The 22974-nt window shown below is 42.3% G+C and overlaps 1 protein-coding gene across 1 annotated transcript in view; it reads left to right on the forward strand.

The window, feature by feature from the left end:
- The window catches only part of LOC135085699 (probable multidrug resistance-associated protein lethal(2)03659), a 90698-nt gene that overhangs the window by 62828 nt on the left and 4896 nt on the right, over positions 1-22974 (forward strand). The window contains exons 20-34 of the mRNA XM_063980513.1: positions 112-182; positions 787-955; positions 1703-1829; positions 5246-5396; positions 6007-6116; positions 8140-8266; positions 8997-9106; positions 10569-10683; positions 11313-11514; positions 15614-15800; positions 16918-17090; positions 18299-18415; positions 20512-20620; positions 21518-21627; positions 22545-22644. Of these exons, the coding sequence (XP_063836583.1) occupies positions 112-182; positions 787-955; positions 1703-1829; positions 5246-5396; positions 6007-6116; positions 8140-8266; positions 8997-9106; positions 10569-10683; positions 11313-11514; positions 15614-15800; positions 16918-17090; positions 18299-18415; positions 20512-20620; positions 21518-21627; positions 22545-22644 (1978 nt within the window). The remainder of the gene's footprint in view (positions 1-111; positions 183-786; positions 956-1702; positions 1830-5245; positions 5397-6006; positions 6117-8139; positions 8267-8996; positions 9107-10568; positions 10684-11312; positions 11515-15613; positions 15801-16917; positions 17091-18298; positions 18416-20511; positions 20621-21517; positions 21628-22544; positions 22645-22974) is intronic.

Raw genomic sequence — 22974 nt, forward strand, 5'->3', positions numbered from 1 at the left:
TTAACCACAAAGGAACTATTCTGCTTTGTAGAATCTGTGTTCGGTCGGTCTAAAATGTCCAAGGATGTTTAATTAGTATTCATTACCAATCTATATTTCTTATCATTTCAGGGTAAATCTAGAAGAATCTAACACAGCTGAAATCAAGAAACAGAACTCCACAATTGATGGGGCACCGCCGGGTAAGAAACTTGTATTACATTGTCTATTATATACTGGTCATCACAAAAATCGGCCCACCTGCGTTTTACAGGAAAACTCGTTTCTACTGACACAATCATGGTGCCCCAACAATATTGGTGTTATTTGTAAGCCCAATAAATATCCTTAAAGAAAATCACATTTAATATCTTAATAAACGATTTAAACGATTAACATTATACAATAAATGTGACTTGAAAAAAGACCTCACTTTGTGCTCACCTCTGGGATCAATTAGACCAATTTTTATGGTTATAAAACCAAATAATGATCTCACGTGTCCTCTTTAACAGATTGATAGCGATTAATCCCAACTTAACAGTTTTATAGCCATAAAAGTTGGCTCAAGCGTAACAACTACCTATTTTTTGAAGAAGTGACTCTGGATTCTTCTACAGACACATTTTTGGGGTAAAAACCTTTAATGAAATGAGGTTTAGAACTAGGCTTTTAAATGGTGCCAATATTAGTGGGAAGTGGGGATGCATACGTTTGAAAGTGCTTGTCGCGGGAGGGTCGATTTTTGTGATGACCAGTGTAGTTATCCTTTTGTTGTCGCCTACTAAATATTTTCTTTCTTTCCAGTGTCATATGTGGACTTATCCCTGAATCACTTCCACCTAACCCGTGAGCAATGCGTATACGTATACGCCAGCCTGATTCTCATATGTATATTCTTCACGTGGAACAAACTAGTTGTGTTCTACAACACATGTATTAAAGCGTCTATTACACTTCACGATACGATGTTCAGGTGAGTTTTGTGAAATTTTTCATCATCATCATTTCAGCCATAGGACGTCCACTGCTGAACATAAGCCTCCCCCAATGACTTCCACATCGCACGGTTGCGCAGCGCCTTCCTGTTACCTTTATCAGATCGACGGTCCACCTTGTGGGTGGACGTCACACGCTGCGTTTTCCGGTACGCGGACTCCATTCCAGAACCTTGCTGCCCCATCGGCCGTCATCGGCGGCGATGACTTATGGCTCGGAAACGTGGCCTCTCACTATAGGCCTTATACAGAAGCTCAAAGTAGCACGATGGAGAGGGCTATGCTCGGTGTTTCTTTACGAGATCGAATCAGAAATGAGGAGATCCGTAAACGAACTAAAGTCGCTGACATAGCCTGACGGATTAGCAAGCTGAAGTGGCACTACGCAGAATCGTGAGTTTTCAACCGACTTCAAAAAATTAGGTTCTTAATTGGATTGTATTTTTTCGTATTCAAAACTCCATCAATTTGAAATTCCCTGTTTGATTGGCCATTAATGTGGTCTTAAAAACTCATTTAATTTTAAATCAACTGTAAATATGATTTTTAAAAAGGTACCTTATTGAATGTGCAAAATAGTGACGTCGATAAGGATGGGTAGCTTGGGGTCATTGGACGAAATTCTACGTGCTCGGCGACCGGAATCTAACAAACCTATTGTGCCTAAGGTGCTTAATAAATATGTCCTCTTTTTTTCTTTCTATAACCGTCTATTTCTCCCACAGAGGCGTGACCAGCGCTCCAATGTGGTTCTTCCACCACAATCCTTCTGGGCGTATCCTCAACAGATTCTCCAAAGATATGGGGCAAGTGGACACCTTGCTGCCTGTCGCTTTGGTCGACACTCTTGGGGTGAGTTGATGTCATCATCATCATTGTGATATGCTTGCCTATGGTTCATCACCATTAGTGGCCTAATTCACGTATTTTGACAGTCAAGATCTCGCTGACGTTCAGAAGTCGTCCCATTGAAAAACAGTTCTAAATCCGTATTCACAAGGGTCATTTTGATAGAACGATTACTCGATAGGATCGCAACTCAGCGATTTGTTGTTATTAAAGTTTTGTTACGTGAATAAGGCTACTGGTCATGAAGTCATCTGTTCATCATGATCAATCATTTAGTCTCCACTGCAAGAGCTCGACGCTCTCTAATTTACCAGAAGCAAATGGAGGATTTGGCAGATACTTTTTCCAACAGTTCCTATTTGAAGTGGTCTCCATACTGGTATAGGTCTAGCGCTCAACTCAGTCAGTGCCTGAGGTATGGGAGCGGCATGAGGGGGTGACATTGACATATTATGACGTGACAGAGCATACCAATCTAAAGGAGATATGAAGTGTCGCTGACTTTTGCCGTCACAATAACACACTCCCGTGAGCTCCCATACCTCAGGCCAGGCACTGACTCAGTTAAGCGCTACACTTATAGTAGTCACACAATGCCAACCAAAGAACCTCATTCCCAACTACATAAGACCCATTCTCCTACAGTTCCTCTTCGAAGTGGTATCCATACCAGGCCTGTTCATCTCCGCGAGTTTACATCGAAAACAAAACACGCACGATTGCCCCCTACAAGAGTACTATTCGACAAGGCCTCACATACGAGCGAACATTGACTCACGCACGCGTATTCTTGTGTATGATGGAAAAAAAATAAAGAAAATGGTGTACTAAATACTGTGCAGTATTTAACTGCCTAAATAATAATAAAAACACAGAATGTACTTTTTTAAGTTGCCTGAAGACACTGAGAGGTAAATAAGTAGTTAATATTATTCATGATAATTCATGCTAAATCATGTATTTCCTCCGCCATTTTCTGCAGATTGACACCTCACGTCACATCATTTTACCGAAGTCAGCCCTATAGCTTCGGCGCAGTACCGATCACTGACGTTTGTCAACAAAACTTCTGACAAACTTGCTTGACTCTTGAGACAAGCTAAATTACACCATATTGTTAATGACATTGAGCATACATTTTTTTAAATACCTTCGCGAAGTAAAACTTCTGTACGTAGTACTTATTATTATTCTGTGTCCATACTGTTAGTAGAGTGTCTTTAACAATGCCACCCAAAATTAAACCTAATTCCAAACTGAATAAGTCCCATTCTCCCACAGTTCCTCTTCGAAGTGGTATCCATACTGGTGGTGGTATGCTACCACTGTCTACTAAACAATGCCAACCTAAATGTAACCTTATCTCAAACTACACTAGACATCAAATAAATCGCACCTCCCGCAACAAGCACTTTCAAACGTATGCATCCCCACTTCCCACCAATATTGGCACCATTTAAAAGCCTAGTTCTAAACTTCATTTCATTAAAGGAAAGGTTTTTACCCCAAAAATGTGTCTTTAGAAGGATCCAGAGTCACTTCTTCAAAAAATAGGTAGTTACGCTTGAGCCAACTTTTATGGCTATAAAACTGTTAAGTTGGAATTAATTTGGTCTAATTGATCCCAGAGGTGAGCCCAAAGTGAGGTCTTTTTTCAAGTCACATTTATGGTATATGTTAATCATTTATTAAGAAATTAAATGTGTTTTTTTTAAGGATATTTATTGGGCTTTCAAATAACACCAATATTGTTGGGGCACCATGATTGTGTCAGAAGAAAATCTATAAAGATTGCGTCGCGGAAGGTGCGGTTTATTTGATGTTGAAAGAAAGAAAGAAAGAAAGAAAGAAAAAATGTTTATTCAGTATCATCGACAATACACTTACAATACTTATTATTATTTAACTAGCTGTGCCCGCGACTTCGTCCGCGTGGAATAATGACTTTGGGTAGGCACTTTTAATAATTTAGTCTAATTATTTTACAAATAGCTTTTGCCCGCGACTTCGTCCGCGGAGAAGTCGAAAACGTTCTCATACGATTTTTAACGTTATTATCTAAATGTTTGAATACTTATAAAATATAAAAATCTTAAAGGTTAAATAAACATGAAAATAAAATTTTCTTATATTTTATGAATATGCAGCTCGGCCTTTGATCGGTGGTATTATCTTTTTACAACGAAATCGAAAACTACACCTACCGCAGTATTATTGGTAAACTTTTTTTTTTTATTTTCCTACGGGTGCTAGAATCACCAAGTTTCTAGCATGCCACTGGCCGTGGGAGAAGGAGCTTTTCCTCAAGACTACTCCCACTACCTCAAGGGCCTCCGCAAAAATTCTCGCGAGAAAATGAGTTTATGTATACAGCGCAAGCAGGTGCCCGCGGCTTGACCGTCATGCATTACTATGCATTGTTAGGCGAGCGCACGCAGCTGCAGCGGGCACCAACTCCGAGGTTAAGTAGAGGCCCCTAGAGTATGATAGTCTTTAACATGACATGATTGTAAAAAAAATGCACTAATGAGTAATTAATATCAACTTTGAAGCAAATCACCACTAAAATAACTTTCTACCCCTTTTTAACATAGTTAGGGGATGCATTTCACTAAAATACGAAACACGTCTTCCATTAATTCTGTTATAGAATGCTTATGCGAAATTTGAAGTAGATTGAACGAAGGAATCTCGTTATCCCATACAAACTTTGCCCTCCCCTTTTTACCTCCTTAGGGGTAGAATTTTGGAAAATCCTTTCTTATCAGATGCTTACGTCTTACAAAGAACACACCTACTTGATCATTATTTTGCTGCGATGATATTTTAAAACTGCGATATCTCCTAAGATATTTATTGAAATTGAATGGTGTAAAGGCCAAGTATGTTTAAAATTAAATACTTGTGACGAATAACTTATTTATTTGGATAAGGATTAATATCATGTTTATGAAAAAATCTCCGCAAATAATGCATTAATATAAAACAGATTTCTTTTTGCATAAAAAGGGTTACTATGAGCCAACCTTAAAAGATAGACATATACTATCGCGGACTTTTTTTTAGAACTTTTAAAGGGGAACAATCCTGTGATACATGATTTTTGCGAAACTTTAACCGTTTACGCAGCGTCAGCTCTCAAAAGGAAAAAAATCACTGATTTGAAACATTCTTCATTGGTGCTCCGCTCCTATTGGTCTTAGCGTGATGATATATAGCCTAAAGCCTTCAGGAACTAACGGGCTATCCAACACAAAAAGAATTTTTCAAATCGGTCCAGTAGTTCCTGAGATTAGCGCGTTCAACCAAACAAACAAACAAACAAACAAACAAACAAACAAACAAACAAACAAACTCTTCAGCTTTATAATATTAGTATAGATGAGTTGAGTGTATATAAAACTCATTATCTCTCACAGTTCCTCTTCGAAGTGGTATCCATACTGGTGGTGGTATGCCTGGTCAACTGGTGGCTGCTGGCCCCTACAGCAGTCCTGCTGATCATGCTGGTAGTACTGAGGAGTCTGTTCTTGAGTACTAGTCGGGAACTGAAGAGAATAGAGGCTATTGGTAAGTTATGTTCATATTTAGAAGGTTTAATCATAGAAAGAAAGTGTGTGAAGTGTGAAATGGCAGTGGGCAGGGCACATAGTACGCAGAACTGACGGCCGATGGGGCAGCAAGGTTCTGGAGTGGAGGCCGTGTATCGGAAAACGCAGCGTGGGACATCCACCCACAAGGTGGACCGACGACATCAAAGGTAGCAGGAAGGCGCTGGACGCAGGCCGCTACCAACCGGGCAGCATGGAAAGCATTGGGGGAGGCCTATGTTCAGCAGTGGACGTCCTATGGCTGAGATGATAAATGATGATGAATCATAGAAAGGGCTCTTTCCAGTATAAAGCCACCAAAATAAAAGCCAAAAGGGATGTTTCCTGGGTAAAAAAGCAAGAGTGTGAATTAGTCCGTCAGTTAATTTGTCAAAAAATACTCGACACGTATACTTGATTCACGTTTTTTTTTTGAAAATTGAAAGAGACTAAAATTAAAAAGAAGAGGCTCGTGACGTCAAGGCGTGGTTAAATGTTAGCACTTCGTGACGTCACGCATCATGCATGCCACTTTTACTTAATGTAATGTACGTAAATATGTTTTTAATATTGAATTAACCCTTTCACAGCTCGCAGCCAGTCGCTTAACCACGCAGCCGCCACTGTCAACGGCCTAACAACGATCCGGTCGACGCGGGAGCAACAACGCACTCTGGCGAGGGAATTTGACAAACTGCAGGTATGTTTACACTTTAATATGTATTTTCCAAAGACTGTAAAGAACTGAGAAGATCTACGAATCTTCTCATTTCTTGACTTGATACCAAAGTAATCGATTGCCAAACTTGATTGGCAAAAAACGGGACTATTCCCACCTCTCGTTTTCACCACTGCAACTCCTGTGTAGCCAGGATCTACAGCTTGACCGCCACTAAAACCCAACCAATAAAGGTCAAGTGTGTCCCGGGGGAAAGTTAAACTGTCATTGGACCCGCAACGAAATTAATCAGAAGAACATAGGAGTTCGAAATTAAGGTTCGACTTTCCTCCATTGCAAAGCGGATGACAGGTGACAAACAAAGGTTGTCAAACTTGATTGGCAGTGGGCGGGGCACATTTTTTCCGACTCCATTTACAGAGGGATTTTGTGGGACTACTGAATTTTATGGGACTTTCACTGGTAGATAGCTGATATAATAAGAAGTCGTTAAGTTTAGTTTAATTTAAAAATTCTTCCTTAGGGATTATTTTTGGGTTGGTCACTTTAGCAGTCCAGGATAACTTATGTTGTGTTGGACTGTGAATGTGTTAAATACGAGAAATAGTAGTAAGTAGTAACAGCAAAGATTTTCTTAGAAACAATTTACGATGTGATATTTTTAATCTCGTGACGTCACTGTCCACAGAAACGACAAACAGCGTCCCATACTAGTTAGTATGGGCGTGTGTAATGTGACGTCATACTATTTCTATACAAAGTCTCAACGTTTGTATCTTCTTAGTATCCAGTCCGATTTCAACACTTATTTTACAGAACTTTTATGATTTAACTAAAGTGTTTATTAAATTTTTAAACCGATGCATATTAACTATTGTCCAGGATCTACACTCGTCATCCTGGGCATTAGTGCTGAGCACGGCCCGGGCATTCGGCTGGTGGATGGACATGCTTTGCTGTCTGTTCCTCGCTGCTGTCACGTGTAGCTTTACATAATCGATGGTCCGTTTCAGTCAAAAGATTTCCACTGCTGGACAAAGGCCTCCCCCAAGAATTTCCACAACCGGTCCTGCGCTGTCCGTGGTCGCCACTCGAGAACTTTTCTGCCCCAACGACCATCAGCTTTAAGAGCTATGTGCCTCGCCTACTGCCTTAAGTTTAGCAATTTTGGTAGCTATTTCGGTTACTTTACTCGTAGTTTCCAGCGGATCTCCTCATTTCTGAGGGCTGAGGTTGAGTTTACATAAAAAAAAATTACATTAAATGTATGACGGATTGTACAGCGCCCCTAGCGGAAACTTTGAAGAACTAAAATTTTCATATATTTTTGATGTAAACTCGCACTAAGCCCTCTGATTCGATCAGAGAAAGTCCGAGGACATTTAATTTCAGCCATAAGAGTTAAGACGTCCACTGCTGAACATAGGCCTCTCCCAATGATTTCCACATCGCCTGGTTGGTAGCGGCCTGCATCCAGCGCCTTCCTGCTTCCTTTATGAGGTCGTCGGTCCACATATTGATAGGATTGCGGATATTTATATTTATTTATTTCGTCCAGGATCTACACTCGTCATCCTGGGCCCTGGTGTTAAGCACGGCCCGGGCATTCGGCTGGTGGATGGACATGCTTTGCTGTCTGTTCCTCGCTGCGGTCACGTTTAGCTTTACATAATCGATGGTCCCTTTCTGTCACGAAATGTGTCACAGTGACGTCCACTGCTGGACAAAGGTCTCGCCCAAGGATTTCCACGTTTTCCAGCGGATCTCCTCATTTCTGATTCGATCAGAGAAAGACCGAGCATAAGTTTGAGGCTATATGGCGCAGTGTAAAATGTCCAAAGATATTTATCATCATCATCATCATCATCATTATTTCAGCCATAGGAGTTAAGACGTCCACTGCTGAACATAGGCCTCTCCCAATGATTTCCACATCGCCTGGTTGGTAGCGGCCTGCATCCAGCGCCTTCCTGCTTCCTTTATGAGGTCGTCGGTCCACATATTGATAGGATTGAGGATATTTATATTTATTTATTTCGTCCAGGATCTACACTCGTCATCCTGGGCCTTGGTGTTGAGTACGGCCAGGGCATTCGGCTGGTGGATGGACATGCTCTGCTGTCTGTTCCTCGCTGCGGTCACGTTTAGCTTCTTCCTACTGGTTTCGCGAGGTAAGTAATAATAAGAGTGGTTTCGCACTATTCACATATATGTCAAAATACGTATTTATGCCGGTTTTCTACAATCAATCCTTATCTAAATCCGTTTGTCACCTGTCAAACAATATCATCATCATCATCATTTCAGCCACAGGACGTCCACTGCTGAACATAGGCCTCCCCCAATGATTTCCACATCGCCCGGTTGGTGCGGCCTGCATCCAGCGCCTTCCTGCTACCTTTATGAGGGCGTCGAGGCTTTACCTTCATGAAGTCCTACGCTGTCCACGTCCCAATTTATGTGGACATGCTCTGAAATAATTATTCCATCCATTATTCATTCCTGATCATCACTTACCACCAGGTGAGATAAAAAAAAATCCTACGCAAGCTGAAGTGGCAATGGGCAGGGCACATAGTACGCAGAACTGACGGCCGATGGGGCAGCAAGGTTCTGGAGTGGAGGCCACGTACCGGAAATCCAAGGTGGACCGACGACATCGTAAAGGTAGTAGGAAGGCGCTGGACGCAGGCCGCTACCAACCGGCCAACATGGAAAGCATTGGGGGAGGCCTATGTTCAGCAGTGGACGTCCTATGGCTGAGATGATGACGATGATAACATAAAAAATGTCTTTCTTTTTTTTCGAATGCCTTTTTTGACACTAAAGCACCTTTTGCTGTGTTTATTGCATTTTTTGTATGTTTTCGTATTAAATAAAGTTTTTCTTGTCTGTCTACAGACACAACTGGAGGCAACGTCGGCTTAGCCATCACCCAAGTGATAGGCTTGGTCGGGATGTGTCAGTACGGCATTCGACAGACGGCTGAGGTGGAGAATCAGATGACTTCTGTAAGTTGATCATCATCATCATCACCTTAGGGCGTCATTACTCAAGTGATAGGCCTGGTGGGATATGTCAGACGGCTGAGGTGAAAAACCAGATGACTTCTGTAAGTTGATCATCATCATCATCACCTTAGGGCGTCATTACTCAAGTAATAGGCCTGGTGGGATATGTCAGACGGCTGAGGTGAAAAACCAGATGACTTCTGTAAGTTGATCATCATCATCATCACCTTAGGGCGTCATTACTCAAGTGATAGGCCTGGTGAGATTTGTCAGACGGCTGAGGTGGAGAACCAGATGACTTCTGTAAGTTATCATCATCATCATCATCACCTTAGGGCATCATTACTCAAGTGATAGGCCTGGTGGGATATGTCAGACGGCTGAGGTGGAGAACCAGATGACTTCTGTAAGTTTATGATCGTCATCATCATCAACGTAGGGCTGGTAACCAGGTGATGAGCCTGGTAGACGGCTGTGGTAGATAACCAGATGACTTCTGTAAGTTGATCATCATCATCATCATCAACGTAGGGCTGGTCATCACTCAAGTTATAGGCCTGGTGAGATTTGTCAGACGGCTGAGGTGGAGAACCAGATGACTTCTGTAAGTTGATCATCATCATCATCATCAACGTAGGGCTGGTAACAAGGTGATGAGCCTGGTAGACTGCTGAGGTCGAGAACCAGTTTACTTCTGTAAGTTGATCATCATCATCATCATCAACGTAGGGCTGGTAACCAGGTGATGAGCCTGGTAGACTGCTGAGGTCGAGAACCAGTTTACTTCTGTAAGTTGATCATCATCATCATCAACGTAGGGCTGGTAACCAGGTGATGAGCCTGGTAGACTGCTGAGGTCTTTGTAATACGCTTGTCTAAATGATCATCAGGTCATTCAGTCTCCACTGCAGGAGCACGACCCTCTAATTTACCAGAGGCAAATGGAGGATTTGTCCTACACTCCCCACGCTGGCTATCAGTGCCTCTTAAATATTTTATATCCACAACGAGGAAGCTCTTAACCTGCATTTCACCTGATGATCAGGCTAAAGGTGAATCCTCAACCACAGAGGAACTGGTTATCTTACCTTTAATACGGGTCCGATGACAGTTTAACTTTCCCCCGGGACAAACTTGACCTTCACTGGTTGGGTTATTGGCGGTCAAGCTGTAGATCCTGGCCACACGGGAGTTGCAGCGGTGGGAACGAGAGGTAGAATTGTCCCATTTATCTTACCTCTAACTGCCGGAATACAATAATGTTGTTGCGACTTCCTACTCGTGGATCCCAGTTTACCCCCTTAGGGGTTGAATTTTCCAAAATCCCGTCTTAGTGAGCACCTACGTTCTAAAAGGAACCCCTATGCAAAATTTGAGACTCCTAGCACTTGTAGTTTCTGAGATTTATGTTGAGTGAATCAGTCAGTGACCTTTCGCTTACAGTTTTTCGTTTGTGTTACAGGTTGAAAGAATTTTAGAATACAAGAACCTACCCCCAGAAACTCCAGTGGAGCCGAACGAAAAGGCTCTGAAGATGAACCACCCGGATATGGATCTCTCAAAATGGCCGTCCAAAGGTTAGTTTAGTTTCTTATTTTACCCGACTACGCATTGGAGGGTAATCTATGCTTAATATTATAAATGCGAAACTCGAAAGTAACTCGCTGTCAAAGTCAGTCTGTCACGCTTTCACGCCTAAATCACTGAACCGATTTTGATGAAATTTGGCATAGAGATAGTTTGAGTCCCGGGAAAGGACATAAAATCGTTTTTATCCTGGTTTTTGAAACAGAGACGCACGCGATAAAGTTTTTCTGTGACACACAAAATTCCACGCGGGCGAAGCCGCGGACGGAAAGCTAGTATTAAAATAAGTAAAAAAAACAGTTCCTGCAAGAAACGGGATGTCTCCGTGGGCTTGTTCCCTCGGCTAAGGTTAATAAACAAATTACCCTCCGACTCACACAGTCGGGTAAAAATAAGTGTAGTGTGGCACATGTCTGAGTGAGTGCCTGAGGTAGGGGAATCGTGACAGAGCATACAAGTCTGAAGCAATCTGAAGTCTCGCTGACGTTTGACGTCACAAAAACTCCCTCCCGTACCGCTCCCATTCCTCAGGCACTGACTAATTTAAGCGCTAAACCTATAATTAGACTAAAATGTTTGTATAACAAACAAAAATTACAAACAAACAAATAATTTACAGGTGAAATAGTCTTCGAAAACGTATCATTAGAATACGAGAAACCTCCAAAGAAGGAAAGCAAAGACAAGGATCCAGACCCCATACAAGAAGAACCAATATACGCCATTAAAGGCGTGCACTTCACCGTCAAACCGGCTGAGAAGGTGGCCGTGGTGGGAAGGACTGGCGCTGGGAAGAGCTCGCTTATTAATGCTTTGTTCAGGTGAGTCATTTGCAATTACATCCTCGTGCATCCTCGTGCATCCTCTTGCATACCAGAGGAACCAGTGGCCGCCATCAAGGCGTGCACTTCACCGTCAAACCGGCTGAGAAGGTGGCCGTGGTGGGAAGGACTGGCGCTGGGAAGAGCTCGCTTATTAATGCTTTGTTCAGGTGAGTCATTTGCAATTACATCCTCGTGCATCCTCGTGCATCCTCTTGCATACCAGAGGAACCAGTGGCCGCCATCAAGGCGTGCACTTCACCGTCAAACCGGCTGAGAAGGTGGCCGTGGTGGGAAGGACTGGCGCTGGGAAGAGCTCGCTTATTAATGCTTTGTTCAGGTGAGTCATTTGCAATTACATCCTCGTGCATCCTCTTACATTCTTTTACGATATCTTGCATCCTCTTGCATCCTCTTACATGACTACAATCTGCATCCTTCTTTAAGACTGCATCCTCTTGCATCCTTTTGCATCCTTCTATATGACTACATCTTGCATCCTCTTGCATCCTTCTATATGAGTACACATTGCATCCTTTTGCATCCTCCTATATGACTACATCCTGCATCCTTTTACATCCTCATGCATCCTCTAATGACTACATCCTCTTGCATCCTTCTGCATCCTCCACTGACTACATTTTACATGCTCTTGCATCCTTCTGCATCCTCCACTGACTACATTTTACATCCTCTTGCATCCTTCTGCATTCTCCACTGACTACATTTTACATCCTCTTGCATCCTTCTGCATCCTCCACTGACTACATTTTACATTCTCCTGCATCCCCCTGCATCCTCGTGCATCCTCCTCTATGACTATTTTGCATCCTCTTGCATCCTCCTGTATGACTTTATCCTTTTGCATCCTCTTAAATGACTTCATCCTGCATCCTCTTATATGACTGCATCCCCCTGCATCCTCCTATATGACTGCATCCTCTGGCATCCTCCTCTATGAATCCATTTTGCATCCTCTTGCATCCTTTTATATGACTACATCCTGCATCCTCGTGCATCCCCCTGCATCCTCGTGCATCCTCGTGCATCCTCTTGCATACCAGAGGAACCAGTGGCCGCCATCAAGGCGTGCACTTCACCGTCAAACCGGCTGAGAAGGTGGCCGTGGTGGGAAGGACTGGCGCTGGGAAGAGCTCGCTTATTAATGCTTTGTTCAGGTGAGTCATTTGCAATTACATCCTCGTGCATCCTCGTGCATCCTCTTGCATACCAGAGGAACCAGTGGCCGCCATCAAGGCGTGCACTTCACCGTCAAACCGGCTGAGAAGGTGGCCGTGGTGGGAAGGACTGGCGCTGGGAAGAGCTCGCTTATTAATGCTTTGTTCAGGTGAGTCATTTGCAATTACATCCTCGTGCATCCTCGTGCATCCTCTTACATCCTCTTATATGACTTCTATTCTGCATCCTCTTGCATCCTCCTATATGACTTCATCTTGCATCCTCTTGCATCCTTCTGCATCCTTCTATATGACTAGATCCTGCATCCTTTTGCATCCTCATCTATGACTCCATCTTGCATCCTCTTGCATCCTCCTGCATCCTTCTATATGACTAGATCCTGCATCCTTCTGCATCCTCTTACATCCTCATCTATGACTTCATCTTGCATCCTCCTATATGACTGCATCCTCTTGCATCCTTACCTATGATTATATTCTGCATCCTCTTGCATCCTTCTTTATTACTATATCCTGCATCCTCTTGCATCCTCCTCTATGACTCCATCTTGCATCCTCTTGCATCCTTTACTGACTACATCCTTTTGCATCCTCCAATGAATACATCCTTGTGCATCCTCGTGCATCCTCTTGCATCCTCGTGCATCCTCGCCTTAATGCTTTGTTCAGGTGAGTCATTTGCAATTACATCCTCGTGCATCCTCGTGCATCCTCTTGCATACCAGAGGAACCAGTGGCCGCCATCAAGGCGTGCACTTCACCGTCAAACCGGCTGAGAAGGTGGCCGTGGTGGGAAGGACTGGCGCTGGGAAGAGCTCGCTTATTAATGCTTTGTTCAGGTGAGTCATTTGCAATTACATCCTCGTGCATCCTCGTGCATCCTCTTGCATACCAGAGGAACCAGTGGCCGCCATCAAGGCGTGCACTTCACCGTCAAACCGGCTGAGAAGGTGGCCGTGGTGGGAAGGACTGGCGCTGGGAAGAGCTCGCTTATTAATGCTTTGTTCAGGTGAGTCATTTGCAATTACATCCTCGTGCATCCTCGTGCATCCTCTTGCATACCAGAGGAACCAGTGGCCGCCATCAAGGCGTGCACTTCACCGTCAAACCGGCTGAGAAGGTGGCCGTGGTGGGAAGGACTGGCGCTGGGAAGAGCTCGCTTATTAATGCTTTGTTCAGGTGAGTCATTTGCAATTACATCCTCGTGCATCCTCTTGCATCCTTCTTTATGACTAGATCCTGCATCCTACTGCATCCTTTTACATCCTTTTGCATCCTCCTCTATGACTACATCCTGAATTCTCCTCTATGACTGCATCCTCTTGCATCCTCCTTTATGATTTCATCCTGCATCCTCCTGCATCCTTCTGCATCCTCCTTTTGCATCCTCCAATGCATACATCATTTTACATCCTCTTGCATCCTCCTCCATGACTACATCCTGCATCCTCCTCTATGATTACATTCTGCATCCTCTTGCATCCTTCTTTATTACTTTATCCTGCATCCTCCTGCATCCTCGTGCATCCTCCTGCATCCTCTTGCAACTTCTTGCATCCTTCTGCATCCTCCTATATGACTACATCCTGCATCCTCTTGCATCCCATATGACTACAACCTGCATCCTCTTGCATTCTCCTGCATCCTCTATAATACTACATCCTGCATCCTCATGTATCCTCCTGCATTCTACTGCATCCTCCTATGACTACACTTGCATCCTCCTATATGACTACATCCTTCATCCTCCTGCATCCCCCTACATCCCCCTGCATCCTGCTGCATTCTCCTGCATCCTCCTGCATCCTGCTGCATCCTCCTGCATCCTCCTGCATCCTCTTGCATCCGAGCCCATACAAGAAGGTGAGTTTCGTCATTAACATCATCATCATTTCAGTTTAGTATTGTTTTTATTCCTGTTTTTGGAAGGGGAATATTCGCGGGATAAAGATGGAGACTTCTATGAGAACCGAATACACGCAGGCGAAGCTGCGAGTAAAAGCTAGTTTCAACAGGTCTAGCGCTTAACTCAGTCTGTGCCTAAGGTATGGGAGCGGAACGGCAGCAGGGTGATTTTTGTTGCGTCAAATGTCAGCGAGACTTCAGATTTGTATGCTGTCACCATTGCACATTGGCGTGTCTCGGCTTCTTTTTCAGGGGGCCTTGCCATGTCGGGGGCGGGGGGAAGGGGATTAGTATCTAGCTCATGGTTAAAGCCTGGTCCGTGAGCACGTAGAATTTTGTCCAATGACCCCAAGCTACCCATCCTTATCGCTCGCGCGTAATTATATTGCTGTCGCGACTGTGCGAAGGGCGCCCGCAGTGAGTGTGCGAGCGCGACAGCAACATAATTACGCGCGAGCGATAAGGACGTGTAGCTAGGGGTCATTGGACAAAATTGTACGTGCTCACGGACCAGGCTTTAGTATTGCCTTTTGTATCAGACTAAGCCACGTGACAGGCTCAGTCAAAGTTGACGGCGTGACGGCCGATGAAGCAGAATTGCTCATTCATTTAAAAGCACCTTAATGAAAAAGGGCTACTATAAAGTCGATGATTATAATAAGATAAAAAACAGTGTTTGGGTTGTATATTTTAAAGACTGTTGACCCTTGAAAAAGAGGCTGACAATAGTGACTGAGTTTCTTGCGCTGCTTCTTCTCAGCACTGGCCCATTTATTGTCCCGAAGCAGTGGTAGGGTTAATACTGGGACGTGTAAAAGTGCTTTTCAAAAGCCCAAAGAATAAATGAGTTTTACGAGTTTTTTTTAAACAAATTCTAGGTATAAGACAAATCGAAATAAAATTATACAGTAGGTACAACAGAAAAATAATGGATTAATATTTAGTTAGAATCTAAAGGAAGTTCTGACTTTGACAGTATCGTGTCTCTCTTCCAGGTTAAGCCACGTGACCGGCTCAGTCAAGGTGGACGGCGTGACGGCCGACGAGGCAGGGCTGCGAACCTGGCGGTCCCGACTGTGCGCGCTGCCACAACGGCCGGCCCTGTTCGCGGCCCCCCTGAGGGATAATTTGGACCCCGAGCAGAGGCACAGCGACGCCGAGATTCATAGAGCACTCGCGCAGGTTAGCATCAGTTTGCATCCTCTTGCATCCGTTTGCATCCTCTTACATCCTCCTGCATCCTCCACTGACTACAGCTTCTAGCATCCTCCTGCATCCTCAACTGACTGCATAAGTAAATAATTTGTTATTGCACAACAATTACTAATAGGCCCGTTTGCCCTTCATACTAAGCTATCTTCTACTGACTACATCCTCTACCGACTGCATCCTCTTACATTCTCCTGCATCCTCCACTGACTACATACTCTTGCATCCTCCTACATGACTACACCCTGGTGCATCCTCTTGCATCCTCCACTTACTATATCCTTCTGCATCCTTCACTGACTACATCCTGTTGCATTCTACTTCATCCTAAAAACGAAAATGTAGTTTTCTTAACACGTTCTTAACTTGTCACATTCTCACTGATTTCTCTGACAGACGCCCGTTTTCAGTTTTTCACCATCAATCGGTAATTTTTAAGTGACCCCTATGAAAACAAAATTCTTGTTATGTGTTAACCTAGGGGTCACTTAAAAATTAGGGATTGATGGTGAAAACGGGCATGAAACTCACATTCTAACATTAAACTCTCTCCCTTAACATTTTCGTCAAGCTAGGTAGTGAGCAAAAGTAATAAGTATAAAGGCACTGGGTCTCTATCAGAAGGAACTCTAGGGGTGAAATCTCCATTGGCGTGGGTTAGCGGGCAAGGAGATAATATGTTGGATGGTTGACAATCACTTTCCCTACAATTTAACGTTCCACCAAACTCAATACGCTTTCAAAGATAACCTCGTAGCCGCTTGCTCACACTTGACATGACAAGACTGATTGACAGTTACCTTTTTCTGCGCATCAGTCGGGTGTTACGTTTAGGAATCACAAACCTTCCGCTCTACAGATTTATACAGATAACATAATATTAAGATTGGTACTATTAATCATCAATAATAATTTGCAGCATCTGTGTCCGGCGCCGACAAGTAAGTAAGCCAAAAAGGTAGCAGGGAGGCGCTGGATGCAGGCCGCTACCAACCGGTCAATATGGAATTTATTGTTGGAGGCCTATGTTCAGCAGTGGACGTCCTATACCTGAAATGATGATGATGAAGCCAAACTTCTTTCTCCCCAGGTGGAACTTCAAGAAATGGTGACCAACATGCCAGCCGGTCTCAGCACCAAAGTCGGCGATGGTGGTGGAAACCTCTCCTCCGGCCAGAGACAGCTGATTTGCCTCGCTAGGGCCGCGCTGACCGGATGCACTGTCTTGGTGCTTGATGAAGCTACTGCCAATGTGGACACTGAGTAAGAAAAACCTTGAAATATGATATTTAAATGGGTTAATTGCGGAAAATATTGATAATTCTTAAAAAAGCAGAACCTTAACTTTATCTTCCAATACTTAAATTGAGAAAATCTAAAGCGATGTATGAGATTCGAACGGATTTAGAAAAATTCAAAGCCAAATTAAATTTGTAGGTACGCCATTTTGTCCATTAAAGCAAATAGTTCGCTTTATTAATAATAGATGGCGGTAATATCTATGCAGTGCTGATAGAAACACAGCAAAGCACGGAAAAGGTGAAAAATCTTCTTCATCAAACACATAAAGCAAAAAATAAATAATTTTCTAAATATACAAATGAGTTCACTTTGTGAATCCGTTATTAATACGGAAAATCATTGCTGATCATCAAGATCTATTAGGATTTAGAAATCACAGCCAGCCTAGAATACCTCCGCCATCTTGAACTTAGCAAGAAGGTTGACTAGTGTTACGCCCGTATTCACATCGATGCTTGCTTAAGTGAAGCAGCAAATTGAACGCACAGCGTTGAATAGAGCTCTGTGATTGGTTCGTGTGTCACCCTGTGCGTCCAAGCGCACTGTGAGACCTCATAGTAATGTTTGTGAATACGGGCGTTAGGATAGGTACTATTTAGTTAGGCGATGGTGGTGGAAACCTCTCCTCCGGCCAGAGACAGCTGATTTGCCTCGCTAGGGCCGCGCTGACCGGATGCACTGTCTTGGTACTGGATGAGGCTACTGCCAATGTGGACACTGAGTAAGAAAAACTTTGAAATATGAAATTTAAAAGGGTTCATTGCGGAAAATATTAATATTTCTGTACAGATCAGAATCTTAACTTTATCTTCCAATAGTTAAATTGAGAAAATCTACAGCGATTATCGAGATTCGAACGGATTTAGAAAAAAACATAGTCAAAATCAACTTGTAGGTACGCCATTTTGTCCATTAAAGCAAATAGTTCGCTTTACAAATAATAGATGGCGGTTAGTATCGATGCGGTGATAGAAACATCATCCGCTTTACACTGGAGGGAAGTCGAACTCTTTGAACTCCTCCTATGTTCTTCTGATTAAAACTGGACCTACACTGGTTGGGTTATTGGCGGTCAGCTGTAGATCCTGGCTACACAGGAGTTGCAGCGGTAGGAACGAGAGGTGGGAATAGTCCCGTGCCGAATTATACCTGTTTAATACTTCTCCCAGGACAGACAAGCACATCCAGGCGACGATCCGCACCAAATTCGCCGACTCCACCGTGCTGACCATCGCTCACCGGCTTAACACTGTCATGGACTACGATAGAGTCATCGTCATGGACAAGTGAGTTGTTTCATAGACAAATAATGACGGAACGATTAAGAATAAGAATAAGAATACATTTATTTGCTTAAAACACGGTATATACAGATGTTACACAGAAAAATGTTCAGTCATGTTTTGCTTACACGAAGCATGCAAATATTAATTTTGGGCCAAAAAACCCAGTCATGTTAAAGGTACATACATTAGTGCTAAATATTGTTACATAATCATTATATTCAAAACTCTCGGTCATTAAGGAACTCTGTGACACTATAATAGTTTTTACTTTTAAGCCATCCACGCAGTTTATTTGAAAATTGGCTAGAATTTAATGTTTTTATACTTTTTGGTATTTTATTATATATTCTAACACACATTGCTACACAATTTCGGTTATATTTCTCAGATCTAGGTATGACTTCCAGAACAAGTCTATCTGGGTCTCTACGGGTTCGCAAATTTATATCGCAGACTCTTTTGAACAACGTAAAATGTTTCTTGACAAAAGTACATATTTCTAAAATATACAAAGACGGTAATGGTAACAAACCAAACTCTAGAAATAAGGGTCTACACGATTTGTCGGATGGTATCCCAGCTATAGCTCTAATACATTTTTTTTGCGCGATGAAGGCTCTATTAAAATCTGTACTATTTCCCCACGCTATGAGGCCGTAGCGCAGAATCGATTCAACATAGGCATGGTAAGACACTAGTGCTGTTGATATATTAGTCACTTTCCTAACTTGTTTCAATGCATATACAAACCGATTGATTCTTATACAGAGATCATCTACATGTGCCTTCCAATTAATGTCTTGGTCGATTGTTATACCTAAAAATTTTGTTTCGGATGCCTTCTTGATTGCTACATTTCCAACATTTATATTTAAATTAAAATTATATTGTAAGTGTTTGGATTGATTAAATTGTATGTAATTAGTTTTATTCAGATTAATTGTCAAATTATTGTTGTCAAGCCATTGGATAGTATTATGTAAAGTATTGTTTATGTCAATTTCGTGGTCCTTAATTGTATTTATTTTTTTGTCAGTGGTTATAATTATTGTAATGTCATCAGCAAATAGAATACATTTATGATTTGTTACGTCAGATAAATTATTTATGTATAATAAGAATAGGGTGGGTCCCAATACACTCCCTTGTGGGACTCCACTCTTGTTTTGTCTTTCGTCAGACGAGTAAAATAAAAGATCTTTATTTTTGGTTAATCCGCTAATGACTACTTTCTGTTTGCGGTTTGATAAGTATGATGCAAGCCATGTGTACGCAGGCCCCCTAATGCCAACTTCATGAATTTTGGTAAGTAGTTTCTCATGGGAGATATGGTCGAATGCTTTCGACAAATCAAGAAACAGTGCAGTAGTCAACTTATCGTCATTCACACTATTTAAAACATGATGCATTAGCGAAAAAATTGCTGTAGAAGTTGATTTCAATTTTTGAAAGCCGTACTGTTCACTGTTGATTAAATTGTATTTGGTTATGAAGTTTGTGAGTCTATCATGCATACACTTTTTAAATAATTTTGACCAAACTGAAATCAAGGTGATCGGGCGATAATTGTCAACACATTCTTTACACCCCTTTTTATGAAGTGGCTTTACGATAGATAAAATGAATTTGGTAAAGAACTGTATTATAGCCCGACCAGGAACATAAAAACCCTGGCATAGAGGCGCGTCAATTGCATTTGATAGTGCAACACTGAGTACAGACGTACTTGTGTTAAATTAATAGGCTAACTTTATGTATCAGGATTCAGGATTACGGGCCAATTTGATATTTTCATAAATTAACGAAAAAAGATTATACAGGATGGAAACGATAAGTGATCTCACTTGATTATTTCTAAACTATAGAAGATATCAAAAAACTAGTTACTGATCCTGAAAATGCTTCATGAGATCTATCAATCGGTATCAATAATAGGTTAGAGAATAAACTGCATCTATCCAGAAATTCAATGTTTCCAGCTTCCACTTATAGTTTCCATCCTGTATATTTCCATGCTCATGAATGTTGAAGAAAACACTAATTTCATAGTTAAGGAAGGAATATTAATTTAATCACCAATATTGCTTCTATAACAGGGGCCGCGTGGTGGAATCAGGACATCCCTTCGAACTCCTCACGCAGTCCAACGTCCAGGCCAAACCAGACGCGGTGCCGCTTAGGAGGTCTCTGCTATCCAAGAGCTCGGTAAGTACTTAGAATAGGCGCTTCTTTTCAGCAGAAAGACGTCCACTGCCGAACAAAGGCCTTCCTAAAAGATTAGGAGGTATCTACTAAAGCCCGTAAAGCACGTAAATAATGTTGCTGTCGCGCTCGCACACTCACTGCGGGCGCGCGTCGCACAGTCGCGACAGCAATATAATTACGCGCGAGCGATAAGGATGGGTAGCTAGGGGTCATTGGACAAAATTCTACGTGCTCGCTGACCAGACTATACCCGAGAGCTCGGTATATAAGCTGTAGAATAGGTCTTCCTTTTTAACAGAAGTCCTTAAAGGAGAAGGAAGGTCTCTTCTACTATCCAAAAGTCCCGCATGTATTCTGTAGAATAGTTGTCTTTCTGTTCAGTAGAAAGACACCTATAAATGCTTCCTAGAAAGATTTCCAGTGACCAGTCCTGTGCTGCCCCTGTATTGGTGCTTCCCGCGACCTTCACCAGATCGTCGGTTCACCGAGTGGGAGGCCTAAGGCTTCCTGAGGTTTCTCGTTCGTTTCTGACATCCTTTGAGTATCCATTTTAAGATCATATTTCTTGAGAACAACGTATCAACTGATGGAAGGAACTCAGTCATCGTTAATTACAATAAATTCAAGCTAAAAAAAGTATTTGAAAATGTATATCCGTTGTCTCTCATAGCTTTTCTGAATTCGGGACGAGATGGCGCATAAAAATAATTTATTTAGTTCTTGTAAATAGGCTTTTAAAAAGCGCTTTTACACGGTCCGAAAAAACAAATCGGCCAGTGCTGAAAAGAAGCAGTGCAAGAAACTCGGTCACTGTTGTCAGCGTCTGTAAAATCACGAATGCAGTACTTAATAAAATGTCCAAGGATACTTATTGTTAATAATTTATTTTTCCCTCAGGCACCCCTAGCCATTCCCGAAAACTTCGCGTACGACCCCGAACCGAGACTCGAAGATCAGAACGAGACGGTGCTATTGTCGAGGGAAAGAGTGCGAACGTATTCTAACAGGTAAGTTAAAAAACCTTATTTTATCCAAGTGATGACATAATAATAATAATATTATGTTTTTGGTAGTAGGTACTTTTCTTGGCCTCGGTGGATAGATGAAGTGTGAGTATGAGAGGTTTCTTCAGAAATAATTAGAGATGTTCGGTTTCCAAATTATATTGCAGTTATCCAATATGTACAGAGCTTGGTGTGCGACTGGTTGAACATTGTTAAACATTTCTACGTGACACATTTAGTACAAGAAAGAATAAAGAAAATCTGATACTATGTTTTGATTTGGAGGTGGTGCCGAGTGCAAAAGTAAATGATGTAATATTGTGACTAATTACAAGTAGGCACAGTACCTATATCTATTCCTCACAAATACTAGTCACATTACACATTATGGAAATCATTTTTGAGTAGTTTTTGCAAAAATATCCATTTACAAATGGGCGACATTTTTTGAAGCGAATTCGAAATTTCAACCATCACTTTGTCTGCGGAGGTTGGACAGCATCTATTAAGTTCTTGCAAATCACGAAGGCGAGTGAGCTTTACTGGTGTGTGTACGTGTACATGCACATAACGATAGTGTAATGTCTATCAAAACTTTTGAACAACGAACAGTAGCGAGCCACCACACATGTAAAGCTCACTCGCCTTCGTGAATGAGGGTTTTCGCGTATGAAAGATCCGCTAGATGGCGGGACGTGGATGTGGGGTCTGACTGCAGCGTGATTGGTGGATTTTGACATATCTGTCAATGACATGTCAAAAATAACCAATCATGCAGCATTTGGATCTCGCGTCTACGTGCCATCTGGCGGATTTTTCATTCGCAAAAACCCTCATTGCAACAACTATAGTGAGTTTTAATCGAGTTTGTTTTGTAATTTAGACCTTAAAGTCATCATATCATATTGCTCTGTTTTTAGGTCGGAATCGAACGACCAAGAATGCACGGGCATATTCAAGGCACTGGTGGAGCAAACTGGTCGCGAGACAGCCGCCATGCTTTACCAAATGGCTGAAGAAGTAAGTTCTTTTATTACAAACTTTTACTTATACAACCTGATCGAGGTAACTGCGCACCTCGCTGGAATGCGACTCTCCCTCGCACTCACCCGCACACCTCCCCGCGTTCGCCCCGTCCGTACCAGAGCGACGATGTGACGTCACGGCTGCGCAGTTTACTCGACCGGATTGTAGGTTGTAGCGCAGCAAGAGTTGAGACGAACAATATACTCACACCGATGTAATATTTGAACACAGAACACAAAAATCAGTCACATTTTTTTATTTTCAATTTTTTTTACATTTTCTTTTATTATGTTTTCGTGAGGTTTGCACATACAACCATTATCA

This window comes from Ostrinia nubilalis, chromosome 29 (genome assembly GCF_963855985.1).
Source record: "Ostrinia nubilalis chromosome 29, ilOstNubi1.1, whole genome shotgun sequence".
Taxonomy (NCBI): Eukaryota; Metazoa; Arthropoda; class Insecta; order Lepidoptera; family Crambidae; genus Ostrinia; species Ostrinia nubilalis.